At 43.0% G+C, this 15608-nt stretch overlaps 1 protein-coding gene across 4 annotated transcripts in view; it reads left to right on the top strand.

Annotated features, from left to right (window-relative positions):
* PDGFA (platelet derived growth factor subunit A) overlaps window positions 1–15608 on the top strand; it is a 35253-nt gene that overhangs the window by 4085 nt on the left and 15560 nt on the right. For all 4 annotated transcript variants that reach the window (XR_008446396.1, XR_008446395.1, XM_054041071.1 and 1 more), the window contains exons 3-4: window positions 6352–6456; window positions 9250–9437. Coding sequence is in view for 2 of the 4 variants with exons in the window: in XM_054041071.1 (XP_053897046.1) it covers window positions 6352–6456; window positions 9250–9437 (293 nt within the window). In the remaining 2 variants the exon portion in view is untranslated. The remainder of the gene's footprint in view (window positions 1–6351; window positions 6457–9249; window positions 9438–15608) is intronic.

Below are 15608 nucleotides of genomic sequence, written 5' to 3'. Positions count from 1 at the left end.
TTTCAGGACTGGGCCTTGATGGAGGTAGATAGTCATTTACAATCTTAGTTTATGCTTAAACACATCACTGGGCCCAATACTGAAGTCTTTACTTGAATGAGTAATCCTTAGACCCCAAGTATTATTATAGCTATACAAAATCAATTAAAATTGAATTCAGTGGGCATAGTTTGGAGATAAAGGATTCCAGGATTGGGCATGTTTATTGTACGTGAGGTTAGCATGGGCTAGAAAGTCAGATGTCTGATGGTTAGCACTGCCAAGATAATATTTCACTCAATACTTTTTCTTTAGGTTTAATGTATTTGTTACTTAGAATAATAACTGCATTTTAAAAGGGTTGGTTCAGTTAAGATCGATGCAGCAGTTATGTTGGTGTTTTAGCAGCATTTACTCTGTTAAATTATGGATTTCACAAAAAAACCCAAAACAAAACTCCACATAACCCATCCAATCATTACTTTCTCCCTCATTTTAGTGCATAACCTTGCAAATCCTGTCTCAAGTGACTAGCTCTATTAAACTCAATAGATCTTCTCAAGTGAGTAAGAATTGCTCTCCTGGGCAAAGGTTTGCAGAATCAGGCTTTCATGCAGTAAATGTCTGACTTCTCTAAGAAACCTATAGCTCAGTAAGGGGCAGAGTCAGTGGAAATTTGATGAGAGAGAGATCACTTTCTCTCTCACACTGTAAAACAAACACAGTATATGTTTTTCACAAGTAAGTCTTGTAAGTCAGAGTGGGCAGCTCTTCCTTGCATTCTGACAGATTTTGACTTGATATTGCACTGCAAGGATGACTGATAACCCCTTCATAAAATTAGAAACCACACCCCCACACCATCTGGCATATTACTTAAAGGAAAACATTATCCAACATAGTGCTTATCAATGTTTTCAATAAAGAAAATCTGGGCCAAATTCTTCCTTGTTTGCCAGAAGCTGGGAATGGGCGACGGGATGGATTACTTGATGATTACCTGTTCTGTTCATTCCCTTTGGCACACCTGGCATTGGTCACTGTTGGAAGACAGGATACTGGGCTAGATGGACCTTTGGTCTGACCCAGTATGGCCATTCTTATGTTGTTATACTCTTATGGCCTGATCCTGCACTCCCTAGTCTAAGAAAACTACCATTGGAGGCAATAGGAGTTTTGTCTCAGTAAGGATCCTAGAAACAGGTCCCTATGAAAGTTACACGGATGTAAATCCATTGAGTTCCACTGAGAACAGAATCAAACCCTGGCTACTTAAAATATAAAGCATGCATGATCCCAGCAAGTACATTTCTCTAGCATTCAAGGTCCACAACTTACTACTAATAGCTAAGAGAATAAATCACCAATATAGAGGCATTTCATTTACTCTGCCTGCAAAATCTCTTTGGCTAGCAGTTCTTACCATTCACACACTACCCTCTCCCTTCTTTCCTGTGGGTGGTAGAGTTCATTTCATCATCTATTAGATTTGCCTCCTGCCTCATCACTGCTTGGACTGAGATGAGAATCTCCCACAGAGGGAACAATAGTTTCCCTGTACTAGTGGATGATGGAGCATTAACCAGGAAATTCTAGTGCTACTACAATGCTAAATTCTAATGGTGTATTATAAAATAACACACATACAGAAAAATTGCTATTATATTAGTTCATTAAATCACAAAGAGTCTAATTCATTAAAATCTCTTGTTGACTTTAGTGGTCTTTGGACCAAACCCCAGTTTAAAAATGGACAAGAATGCAGATATTATCTTCTATTAGGCCAGCTGGAAACAGTGAAGGAGGCAAGCTTTTGAGATATGTGTCTGTATTTTGCTCTCTTCTCCCCCCCCCCCCCCCCGCCCTCTGCCCCCAGACATGATGTAGGGAATGTGGCTCTGGAAAGCTTAAATACTATAATGTTATTCTTTTTAGATACTAAATTACAACTCTGTACAGAAAAATGCATACTACGTGTTGCTATTTTAATTTCTTTTAGTAGATCAAAGTTTAAAACTTAGACAATCTCTGAGTTTGGATGTCACAAGGGCATATTTTACACCGGATAGAAATATGATCAAACCGTCTGATTTTGCCTTGGGCTTTTGGGAGTAGGACTGATTTGTAAGAGAGATTGTATTTGTTATTGTACATTGTATTGAATTCTTGAAAGAGAGACAATGAGAATTTCATAAGCTGATGATGATACCAGGAATCTTGGGCTTCCATTTTTTGTACACACATTGAGATGATAGTTATTTAGCAGAATACAAGTAAGCACACCATTTGGGACTGTACCTTATGCACAAAAATTACATGTGAAAACGAGGATACTATACAGATATATAAATATTTATATGACAGTTGCTTTAGTTTTAGGGCACTTTTCACATACTTATTTAGAGAGTACAGTAATCACATTATTGGCAGAGTGTCATAGGAACACTGAGATTTATGTATTAGCTCCTCCTTGACATAGTGGAAAAATGCCAATCTAACAAAAAAGAACAATTTCAACTACATTAAGGGACTGACCAGAGCTAATTGCTAGATTTTTTTCTACCCATCATCAAAATGTTGTCAGTGCATCAGTGCATAAAAGATTAAAGAGAAATTACTTGATCAGCTGCCATGACAACATTTGTTTTATTAAATGAACTACCCCATCTTAAAAGAGAGTGGCATTCATCTTGCTCAGCACAGCATCCTCAAAGTTGACTTAGTGACCAGTACTTTGCAACATTTATAAATTGGGAATCATACTTTTTCCTATATAGTCACATTTCTCAACTCTGCTCTCAGGACCTGATCCTGCAAGGTGCTTAGCACCCACTGCTCTCAGTGACTTAATAGGGAGTTCAGGAAACTCTGCATTTCTGAGGCACTTGGTCCCCTGCAGCTTCATTCTCTTGATCACATCTATCTTGTGGGAAAATTGACGTAATTTCTGACACCATTCGTTCAGGAGCCCTGTTGCCAAATCGCGAGTTTATTTCCAGGCTTCAACAGTCAACAGGAGAGTTCTATTCTGGATTGCTGAAACAGCATTGCTCTAACTATTAAAATGGTAAAAATTCCTCTTCTTTCATTGATTTTAGTGGAAGTTAGGAGCCTAAATACCTTTGTGGGCCCAGATGCCAAGAGAGATATAATATAGGCCAACTGCTTTCAGCACTTTAGCACAGTTCTTACAATAACCACATGCGCCACAACTCTGCTTATAAAAAGACACCAACGACTGAGTGAAAAAAAAGCATTTTGTATGCATGTTTCATAATGCATTTAGATGTCAGTGGACCTTGTTTTACAGTCAGCTGTGTTAGCAGTAGGGTAGCTCTACTCTTTTTGCTCTCAGGAATTGCACCCAGCTGGGCATATGGTTGTGAACTAATTGCATTTTATAGTGATACATCAAGGTACAATATAAGCCAAGGGCCTTCAGCGCCTTACAAGTTATCTTATAATAAGCACATCCAACATGTCATTTTGCTTATAAACTGGTGGTAGAATAAGGCTAAATGGAATTCTGAGTTGTGCAACTGTGGTCCCATAAACACGGGGTTTAACATAGTGGTTAGTTGATGAGATTACTTCCTGGATCTTACCCGATTCATAAAGCAATATAGTATGACTGAGTTATGCTAAATAGGAGCTTTGCCTAATAAGGGACAGAGGATTGGAATCTGGCACTCAGGGCTGCTCTCCTGCTGGCATCACAATTCATTTCTTTTTTCAGCAAGATGGCTGCTACCAGCAGCAGGCTAGGTTCAGGAGTATCAGTTTTACAGATAGTCTTTACTTTTTAAACACTGTTTGCAGGTAAGCAGAATAACTTCGCGCCCTGTGCAAGTCAGGCGCTTGTGCTAAGCAGAATTAATGCAGCTTGCTTTTGAATAGGGTGACCATATTTCCCCAAACAGAAAACGGGACACCCCACATGCCGGCCTGAGCCCGCCCCGCTGCCCACCCACTCGCAGGGCCAGCCTGAGGTCCCCCCTCCCTGGGGCCACCTGAGGCCCTCTCCCGCCCACCCAGGACTGGCCTGAGGTCCCCTCCCACCAAGGGCCAGCTCAAGTCCCCCCCCAAGCCGCTCTCCTTAGCCCTCCCTTCAGCGCAGGACTGGTGTTGCCACTCCCCCCACCCCCACATGTACTTCCACACCCTGCTAAGGGTCGCACCCCACTTTTTTTTTGCAAAACTGTGCATTTGTCGAGTTTGTTGTTGCCAACTGATGATCAGTTGGCAAGAGTCAATGGGATAAATGCACAGTTTTGCCAAAAAAGTTGGGATGGCTGGGAGAGGGTATAAAAAAGGGACTGTCCCGGCCAGAACGGGACATATGGTCGCCCTGCTTTTGAACTATAATTTATTGCATCAAAGAGAGAGATGTAGCCAGCGCTTAATGAGCTCCCAGCATATGGGAAATCATTAAGGGTTTGGTCCTATGAGGTGGTGAGTACTCGCAGACCCCATTGAGTAAAAATGACAGGCCAGATGCTCAGCTAGTGTAAATCAACATCGCTTCGCTCTGCTAAAAGTGGAAGGATGGCCTAGTGGCACTGGGGTAGGACTTGGCAAACCTGGGTTCAGTTCCCAGCTCAGCTACCTACTTCCTATTATTTTACAGATAGGAAACTGAGGTACAGGGTGGATTAAGTGACATATCCTAGGTGATCTTGGATATGTCACTTAATCCACCCCAGGCCTCAGTTTCCTATCTGTAAAATGGGAGCAATATTTCCTTACCCTACAAGGGTGTTGTGAGGCTACAAGCCATTAGTGACCACAAGGTGTTCAGATACTCCTGTGATGAAGGCCACATATGTACCTAGATAGATGGGGTTCAAAGGAGCTATGCTGATTTACACAGGATCAGTCCCAGTGTCTTAGGAAATGGGCAGGATTTGCCAACAGAGGAGTGGAAGTGTTTGCTGGAGGCTACAATTGCATAGCCTACTTAGTCTGCTTTTTTCCACTTATAAGAAAAGAGGAATTACACACTTGAGGGCATGTGATTCCTTCTAAGGGTGCTGAAGGCACCTGGCCTCTGTCTTTATGTCTCACTATGCACCCGAGGCATGTAATTATTTCACAGCCGCACGCTCTGTTGGATGTGATTCCTTGTATGTGGGGGTGCGGGGTGGGGAGGGGAAGGAGTCGGTTTATTTATAGAGCAGCCATGTGTGATCCATACTGTTAACATAGCTGAGTGTAAAACAGGTTCCACTACAGTGTGGATACATTATGAAATATGCATATAAATGTACTGGAAGCAGAAAGGACTGCAGAGTTTAGAAGGCGTGCAAAGCTACAGAAAACAGGAGACCATTACATGCTGTTAGCAAGCAGAGAGTATAATTGATTTTTTGTACGCCACCCACTTGCATTTTTTATGCATATTACAGTTCTCCTTGAAGGCATCGGTGAAACCTATAAAATATCCCATTATGTCACAGAGGGCATTCCAATAGGCAGCTTACCACACATACGAGATGTGTTGGAATTTAGTTACATTTCAGTCTGCATTTTGTTTGTACCAGCAATGCAGTAAGTATGTGCTCATAGCCTTCAGAAACCCACTGCATGTGACACGACCTGGACTGCTTCACTTCACAAAACCAAATAGTGGAGCGGTCGTTTTGTTGTTGTATATGATAAATGAAATGCCAAGTTTTCCATCTTTGCTCTTTCTCATGGCCCTTTAACCCATGTGGTAGGCTTATTTAGGGAACGAGACAAGCCTGGATGCAATCCCAGAGTCTGCAGTAGCTTCAGATGCCCCTCCAAAGGTTAGGATACTTCACAAGGGATTTGTTCTGCAACAGAGAGACCAAAAGGAAACCCAAACTAGTTATTGCTTGTCCTTGAGTTAGCCAGACAAGAGAAAGTTTATAGGAACAGCATTATTACTACACCACCATATTTTGTATTGTGTAGACTCGCACCGCCAGAACTCTTGGAACTTCTTATAAGAGAACTTCAATCTGTGTATTAGCAGCATGAAATATTGTTATTCTGATTTCTACACCTAGATTCAATTAGAAAGTTAATTATGCCGTTCACAGGAAAAAATGCAACGGAATTAAAACAGAATTGCCCCGTATCATACAACACAGAGAGTTTCTATATTTTTCCATAAAACAAATATTAAAGAGTTAAAAATGCATTGTTTGTGTGAGAAATTCTGCATTCAATTCTGCCCTTATGCCCCTGCTGTTTTATTGGCAGGAGTCTCACAGGATTGTATGTTAAGGCAGGGTTTGATCCTGTTTGTATGGCTGACGCATATTCTTATCCATTAATAGTGCAGAATTAAAGTGACTGTCGTGCTTATGACACAGTAAAGGTCTGATATTGTGTTTTCTACTTTAGGATATGACGATGTTTCAGAAACAAACTTGAGATCTCATAGTGTTCATTCTGCTAAACATGTCCAAGAAAATCACCCTGTACCCATTCGCAGAAAAAGAAGCATCGGTAAGAAACAACAAGCTATTTGTGCTTAAAGAACAAAATCGTGGGGGGCTCCTTTGATTAGTCATGCAAGACACTTCATTGTGCAAAATAAAAAGTAGAAAGTAAAATGGTCTTTTCCTTTGAGTATGTCACTTTTCCAAAGTCAGTTGTTGCATCAGTCACCTTCTGCTGGGTAATCTATCCACAAGAGACAAGCATGAATAAATTCTTTACATTCACTTTCTTGTTGCAGCATGTTAAAAGGGAGACCTTAGTTAGAAAATGTGGCGATATTCAATGTATAATTCGTAGTGTGGGGAACAACTACTGCAATGTGCTTTTTTAAAAAAACATCAACAGTTGGTAGAGTTTTCAGGACAGAAGCTCTAGAAAAGGAAACAGCTTGACTCTTTAATTCCAAACCAGTTTATCCAAAAATTGAGAGCAAGACTGAAGTGCTATGACATTAATTCCCATATTACACAAGGGACCAGGCATGTTTACAAGGCATTTTGCTAATAAGTATTAAATGATGGTTTCAAACAAAAGCCTGGATATAAAATGAAATAGATGTTAATTGACTTCAAAATGGCATTTTTATGCAACTACACTTGTTACAAGTGATTAGAACTTACTGATTTACTATTTAACTTCTCTTTGGAAAACATGCATATTCTTATATGCTGTGGGTAATTCCTAATCAGTATATTTTAACTTTAGGCTAAGAGCCCATGAAACATATAGCAGAGCACACTGTCAGCATGGATTTGCTGTGTGAATTGGCAACTGCACACTTATCACACTGAACCCCTCTAGAGGACAATGCTTCTGAAACCACCTGCTACATTTGGCGCCTTATTCTGTAATGTGCTGAATGCTTCCCATTTAAAGTCAACGGGAATGGCGCTCTTAGCATTTTGCAGGAGCTGCCCGGTATCCAGGGCCGGCTCCAGGCACCAGCATTCCAAGCAGGTGCTTGGGGCGGCAATCTGCAAGGGGCGTCAGTCCGTGTGCTTTTGCCGCCCCAGGTAGCGTGCCGAACTGCCGCCGCGGACAAGGGAGGGGGCAGTCCATGTGCCGTTAGGGCAGCACATGCTTTTCCATGGCGGCTGCAATTCGGCGGCAGCTTCTATGTTCAGCTGCCCGCGGTGGCAATTCGGCAGCGGCTTCTGTCTTCCGGCTGAAGACAGAAGCTGCCGCCAAATTGCTGCTGCCGCGGAAATGCATGTGCCACCCTAATGGCACATGGACTGCCCCTGCCATCTGTGGCAGCAATTCGGCGCACTCCTTGGGGCGGCAAAAACAGTAGAGCCGGCCCTGCCGGTATCTTGCACTATCAGGCCCTTAATTGGCCTAGTTAACAGCATTGTAGGGAGTGAGAAGCATCCTTCCTCTGCTGTGATATTTACCCACCCTATAGATTTCAGAGTGGTAGCCCTGTTAGTCTGTATCAGCAAAAAGAACGAGGTGCCACAAGTACTCCTCGTTCTTTCCACCCTATAGAGTTGTTTTTAAGCTTCCTCTGGGGGCTTGCCCATCAAAACGGACCTTTTCCCAAACCAAATCAAAGCAAATGTGATCCTAGGCTTTCAAGTTACAGGTTCAAACCAGATCACATTTTCTTCTCTTTATACTTCTATTGAGGGTATTGAAGAGCATCCCAACTTTATCAAACCCCACCAGCTTAGTCTCTCTAACTGGACAGCAAAAAAACAAGCTGCCTTCAAATAAATTCTCACCATTCAAATTTCCCCGTTGGGGCTGCCATAACAGAGATAAAGCATTCTTTGCCAGCCCATCTGGTCCTGGAGTCAAGAATGTCACTTCCTCAGTAGCCCTAGCTCTTATCATCCCAGGCTGCAAGAGATCTCAGGTTTGTGGATCTTGGATTGTTCATATGTCAGCGTAATGCACTGTGACTAAGCTGTCACCTAGCAATATCTCACAACATTGCTTTATTGCACAGCAAACATTATACAGCTAACCCTCAAAAGCCTGAAACCTTTGCTTGTAAACTGGTCTTTCAGCACCAGGAAGTTGCTGTAGATTGAGACCTGGTAAAATAATTTGCTCAGCTGAACATAGTATTATAGTCACTTTGGTTATGCTATTCTCATGGTTTCGCCTTGTTAAAAAAATCAAGCCATGCATAATTTCCCCAGCTTCATTCAGAAATAAGGAGTGCTGTCATTTGTATGACAGCTTGGTGTTAAGACCACTTCAGAACTGAAAGTTGGAGAAGGTTTTGTCATGAACAAAGGGATGGTGCATGGTGTAGAAATTACAGAAGCAGATTGTGTGCAGTTTATTAAATGTGCTTTGTATGTGTGAAATATACATAGATGCACATTATGGCCCTTATCCTGGAAAACAGCAAAGCTTCCACTGAATTCTGGGGTTCAGGACCAGTCCCTATCCAGCTACTTATCAGGAACTAGTACAACAGTGAGAGTTTCAGACGGTGTCCTTGCCTGCTGTCACCTTTCAGACAGTCTGTGCCTCCCATTTATTTGTCCACGCTCTGAGCTGAATTGGAACTTGAGCGGTGGAAAGCCCTCATCTCGTGATCTGGGTGTTTGGAGCAACTCAGGCTTCACTCTGGGGTAGCATGCACAATTGAACAGGAGGCAAGCAGTAACAGCTTATCCAAGCCCAGCACAAAGGCTTATCGTTAATGTCAGCAATAGGAGCATAGAGCACCTGTCGCAAAAGCCTGGGTGGGAATCACGCTCTTAAGCATGTAGTAGTGTAAGCATGTGTGCTCTAAAGCGAGAACAGCTGTTCACCTGGAAGTTTGGGTTCTTCTGTTTGCAGAGGAAGCCATTCCTGCCGTCTGCAAAACAAGAACTGTTATATATGAGATACCTCGGAGTCAGATCGATCCCACGTCTGCTAATTTCCTGATATGGCCACCGTGCGTGGAGGTGAAACGTTGTACTGGCTGTTGCAACACCAGCAGCGTGAAATGCCAGCCGTCACGGATACATCACAGAAGTGTCAAGGTGAGCAAATTATGATTGTAGGGACATTAATGTAAGAGTTTGGGAGCTTCAGAATTCTTGTGTGCATCCCACTTAGCATCTACCTTTACCACCCTCGTCCTAGCAAAGTCAGTCAGATATCTTGCTCCCTTGTAAGTGAGCAGATGCCTTTCATAAAATATGATTAGTGGAAAATGTTATTTTTGGATTTGATTTTCATAGATTCCTTTCATTTTCCTTTATATCTAAAAAAATAAAAAATGGTTTTGATTGTGTCTTTCCCACGATCTCTTCTCTCTTGAATTTAAAAGATAGAATGACTCCAGGGGCGTTGGACTGCAAAATCCACTGCACAGAATTACGTTTCTTTAATTAAATATCGGGCAGCCTAAATTGATCTTTTATATGTGACAATATAACACTTTTGATCTGAAAAAATGTCTTCCAAATTATTGTATCCCTGAGGATAAGAGACTCAAGGCTTCATGCTATATTTATTCATTAAGCAAAATCCATTTCTCCCTGCCAGAGGCTTCCGGTAAATATTACATGAAGTTAATGGTATTTCTTGTATTTTGCTCTCGTTTATATCAGTGCAATTCAGTAGTTACTCTGCTGAAGTCAACGGAGTTGCACCAGCATGAGTGAGATCAGAATCACTCTTCATTAACCTCTGGGCCCCATGCTTAACTGCAAATTCTAAGGTCAAAATTCTTTTTTTTAAAAACTCAAATATGGATTTGCCTGATAGGATATAATGAGTGCAGCAGCCACTGTGGTTTATTGAGTAATTATAAAAGGTGCTGCTAACACATTTATTTGGTCATCGCACATTCCAAGTACAAAGTGTGACATCCCAACCAATTATGAATTATCTGAACCCACAAAAAAGTGTCTGAGCAGAAGTTTTTTAAATGGGTGAAGAACAGTTTCACACTCTGATAAGCTGGAAAACATCTGAACAGATTTTTTCAGTCTTTCCAAAAATAATTATACTTTACACTTACATGGCATCATTCCTTTGTGGATCTTGATACTCTTTGCAAATATAATTAAAAAAAAAAAATCAGGGACAACACAATTAAATGCTGGGCTGAGAACAAAGTGGAGAAGTCTAAGCCCCAAAGTTGAAGCCATTTAAAATAGAGACTTAGAATGAAAGTGCCTCCCTACCTGTAACCATGATGTCACTGGTGAGTGCAATGCTATCATCTTTGGGCCCAGTCCTGCTTCCATTGAGTTCTCTGGGCCAGATTCGATCGTTAATAGGCTGACATGGTGCAAAGAGGTGAAAATCAGGCCGCATATGCTGAGCAGAGAATTTCCCTGGCTGATGAGAATTCCCTGCTGGTGCATCTGTACCACAACCTAGTCTCCACCCCTCCATCTCCCACTGAACTGTAGGGGGCAGGGAGTGAGTGAGCTGGGTAGTCTGCCACAGCAGTCCCCCGCTGGCATAGGATGTATTAGGGAACGTAAGCCAGTGATAGAGTTTAAAACTTAGGCAGCAGCTTTAAGTTATGTCAGTGCTGGGGTTGTCATCTCCCCACCATTACTGCACCAAGGAATCTGCCTCACTGTCTCACACAGTTCAGTGATGCAGCATTGGTGCCTTCAGGATTACATTCATTTTATTACTGGGGTAAGTTAAAAGTAACCCTATCAGGCAAGATGATTTTTATGGCAGCATTAATAAGTTGACACCAATGGTATCGATATACATGTCGGCCAGTTCTTCAGAAAATTCCAAGGCAAGTCCCCTGCTCCAAACAGTAATTAAGTAGCAAGAAGGACAGGAGGTCAAACAGAAACAGGATGCTCATTGTCGAGGTTGCCCACTGACCCCACAGTCACATTAGAAATCTCTGAACAGAATCTGTATTTGTTTCCTCCAGAGTCGGCTTCTCTTGTAGGCTTTGATATAATTAATTGTCGGATGAGCCTTTTGGAAATCCTGTATTTAGAGCTCAGTGGGTGTACATGCCATTATCTAGCAAAGCCCAACATGAGGGTCCCAGGAAAGGTAGGAGTTCTTTTGGGGGGCTTGTCTGGGTTATTCCTGGAATGCAGTTGAGAGCTCTCTTGTTTTTTCCATGATGTCAGGCGGGATAAAAGCGCTCTTTTGATTAGGACTGAAAGGGCTTCCCTCCTTCCCCTTTCATTGACAAGGTGGTGAGATCATAGCATGCCTAGTCACACTGCAAAAATGTCCACCCAGAAAGGTCAGTGAGTGGGTTTGCAGACGTATTATCTCACAGGCCAAAGCAAAGGAGGTTTCTTTATGCCCTTGTGGACAAAGTTATCATTTATCAGTAAGTCAGAGCTGGAATGCAAGGACTTCATGCAGGTGCAATGAAGGTGTGTGCAGGCATTAGGGACCTTCCTCTCCTTGGACTTGATCCTAAGGCCATTGAGGTCAATGGAAAGCCTCCCATAGACTTCAGTGAGCGTTGGATGAGACCCCTTGTGTACCAGGCAGGGGACTGCTGCAGTCTAGCTGGGGAGCAAAGCAGTGCTCTGGGCCAGCACTGCTGGTGGCACTGGTCTCCCACAAAGGGGCAGGGGGACAGGGGTGCTTTGACCTTTCTCCACTTCTGCATGAGCCAGTGGATCTGGCTGGCATTAATACAGCCGGGCACAGGCTGCACCCTTGCAGAGGGTGATAGAGCTCACACTCCAAGATATGCTCCCTTTGGGGCTCCCTCTGCCTTCAGGCCCCTCTGAAATCTCCCTACCTCCAAATGCAGCCAATGGTTTTAAGAGTCACAGAGTCACAGCGTGATCCTTTATTCTTAGCTTGAAAAAAAGCCACCTGATACAATGGAATCTCTTTCCTCGCTGAGCGATCAACAAAACGCAGGGTCTGAGAAGTGGCAACACAGAGAGCACCTATGTCGGATGGGTCTCCCTTTCCCCACGGGAATATGTCTTAAACAATCTATTCATACCTAGCATGAAAGAACATCCGTTTGATTGAAATGAAATGCCTGTTTTAAAGTCGTTCTCCCTTGTTGACCCGCAGGTGCTTATAAGCACAAGTTCTATTGCTTGTATTTTTATGCTAACATACTCGAGGATTCAGGAATTGTAGCAGACTTGAAGTGTTTGCCGCTTCTTTTACTGAACCGCTGAGTATCTTTTCTGACCGGGTTTCAGAGTGGTAGCAATGTTAGCCTGTACCAGCAAAAAGAACAGGAGTCCTTGTGGCACCTTAGAGACCAACAAATTTATTTAGGCATAAGCTTTCGCAAACTGGACACCATTAAATTAGGCTTGAATAAAGACTGGGAGTGGATGGGTCATTACACAAAGTAAAAACTATTTCCCCATGCTAATTTTCTCCCTACTGTTACTCACACCTTCTTGTCAGCTGTTGGAAATGGGCCATCCTGATTATCACTACAAAAGTTTTTTTTCTCCTGCTGATAATAGCCCACCTTAATTGATTAGCCTCGTTATAGTTGGTATGGCAACACCCATGTTTTCATGTTCTCTGTGTGAATATATTTCTTCCTACTGTATTTTCCACTACATGCATCCGATGAAGTGGGCTGTAGCCCACGAAAGCTTATGCCCCAATAAATGTGTTAGTCTCTAAGGTGCCACAAGTACTCGTTCTTTTTTCTGACCAGGCTGCTGCAAACTCTGAACCATGGTGCAAAAGCAGATTGCTCAGTCCTGCAGAATTTTGACTTTGGGAATTCCTCTGTGATTAGCACATGGCAAGGAATCCAATCGCTCCCTAGTGCCAGCTGGTGGAGTGTGATTTTTTTTTTTAATGTCAGTTGTGGAAGTATTTTCTCTGACTGTGCATGTTGCCGCAACAAAACTCAATTCATAATGCTTAGAGGTTCCATTGGTTTTATGCAAAAAGAACAGGAGTATTTGTGGCACCTTAGAGCCTAACAAATTTATTTGAGCATAAGCTTTCATGGGCTACAGCCCTCTTCATCAGAGGCATACTCTGGGTACTCTTTTGGCTCTGTCAATCTGTTTTTTCACTTCAGCAGGTGGGTATTGTAGTTTTAAGAATGCTTGATAGAGATCTTGTAGGTGTTTGTCTCTGTCTGAGGGATTGGAGCAAATGTGGTTATATCTTAGAGCTTGGCTGTAGACAATGGATCGTGTGGTGCGTCCTGGATGGAAGCTGGAGGCATGTAGGTAAGTATAGCAGTCAGTAGGTTTCCGGTATAGGGTGGTGTTTATGTGACCATCGCTTATTAGCACAGTAGTGTCTAGGAAATGGACTGCTTGTGTGGATTGGTCTAGGCTGAGGTTGATGGTGGGATGGAAATTGTTAAAATCATGGTGGATTTCCTCGAGGGCTTCTTTTCCATGGGTCCAGATGATGAAGATATCATCAATGTAGCGCAAGTAGAGTAGGGCCGTTAGGGGACAAGAGCTAAGGAAGCGTTGTTCTAAGTCAGCCATAAAAATGTTGGCATACTGTGGGGCCCTTTTATATTCGTTCCAGAAATATGTCAGGTAGATGAAGTATTTAACCAACCCAAGGACCTGGAATATCCCTTTGTTTGGCATTTCCTGAAGTTTACTTAACTGGGTCAACCCAATAGCAGTCATGAAAAAAACCACATCTTTTCATTCAGCAGATCTGCCGGTGTGTTCCTAGCCAAGACAGCAGATGTGGACATTAGGGAGTAAATCCTGTTCCCAGTGCCAAGCCTGAGTAGCTGAGCTGGGTGCTAGGGATCTCTGCAGGAACAGCAGGCAGCAATCTTCCTTCCCCGTCTGTGGAGCAATAGCAGAAGGGCTCCATCCACTATCCTTATCCTCTACTTCAGCTGTAATAGCTGTGATGGATTTGGAGCTGCTGTGCATTAATTTATGAATATTGCACATTGAGCTGGTTAATGGGATGTTTACTGTATGGATATGCTGGTGTAATTTAACAGGGGGTTGTTGGGAAAGACAAGCAGGAAGGGAAAATGTAGCCCAGGATAAGTCATTTCTCAGCAAACCAACACTTGAGAGTCATTCAGAGACAGTGCCAGGGTAGGAAAGGGCAGATATGCACGAGATCAAAAGAACTCTCGCTGATTAAAAAGGAGCACTTCCTCAAGAGAAAGGGGTAGTTGCTCAGGAGAAGCAGACTGAAATGTGGGGACCTGATGGGGGTATCTGCCTTGGTTACCGTCAAAGGATGATAAGTCTTTAGGTAAGACAAGCAAGCAGATAGAGTGTTTCTTGTTTTAAATTTTTTTTTCTTGAAATGTCTTGTTCCTTCTGTTAAAAGAAACAATGCTTTGGTTTTAAGAAGGCTGTCTGATCCCTGGATATCACTAGACTCCTGAAGGAAAGAACTGCAGGGACCCAAGTTCAGTTAGACCTGCTGGGTAAGAATGGTTGATCCACAGAGTGTTGTAGCCCAGGGCCTGGTGTAAGAGATGGAGAAATGCAGAATTCCACTCCGCCATGGGTTAAGGTATGAAGACTGGGATACATGACAGATATGTGTTGCTAGGTGCACTACTGGAAGGTGTTCAGATACTATGGTGATGAGTACAGTATAAGAACTAGTATAGTATAGTAGAGAGCAGATGCACCCAGTGAGACCAGAAAGGAAACAGAGGTGCAGCTAGCCCGGTAACTGTGACAATAGCCTTCACAGTCTTTGTATCCCCCATCACATGCAGGGGTCAGTGGCTGTTGAGTCCCTACAGCAGTAAATCCAGCAAGCCTACACCCGAATAGCCTGCATGGCTCCCCTATCTGGCCTCCTCTACACTGTGCAATGGAACTGTAGTAGTTCCTCTGCCAGCAAGGCCTTCTGGACTAATTATGCGTATCCTGGTAGGCTGTCCATGGTGTCACACATGTATGGTTTAGGGCCGTGGATGTCTAGGTAGCAAGAATCCATCTATAACAAAGCATTTCTTGAGGAGTGTGGTGGGTTCTTATCTCTTCAGTGTCCCTGCCAGTGTCCAGGGCCAGGCCATAGTTTCCCTCTGAAGTAGGTTTAGTGCTTCCAGCCAAAACAAAAGTCCTCCCCTTCCAGGGCAACCACACGAATCCAAAGCAAAATGGTCCTCTGGTCCTCCCAACAATCCTCCATCCTGAGGCAAAGCTAATCAGATCCTCTGTCCTCACTGGACTAAGTATTCTCTTTTCCTGTGATTCAGGGCTAAATGGCTCCTTCCTTGGTCCACCATGGGTCACAGCTCTCTCCCCATT

The sequence above is a fragment of the Malaclemys terrapin genome, chromosome 10 (assembly GCF_027887155.1).
Source record: "Malaclemys terrapin pileata isolate rMalTer1 chromosome 10, rMalTer1.hap1, whole genome shotgun sequence".
NCBI classification, from domain to species: Eukaryota; Metazoa; Chordata; order Testudines; family Emydidae; genus Malaclemys; species Malaclemys terrapin.
This window is presented reverse-complemented; position numbering and strand designations above follow the sequence as displayed.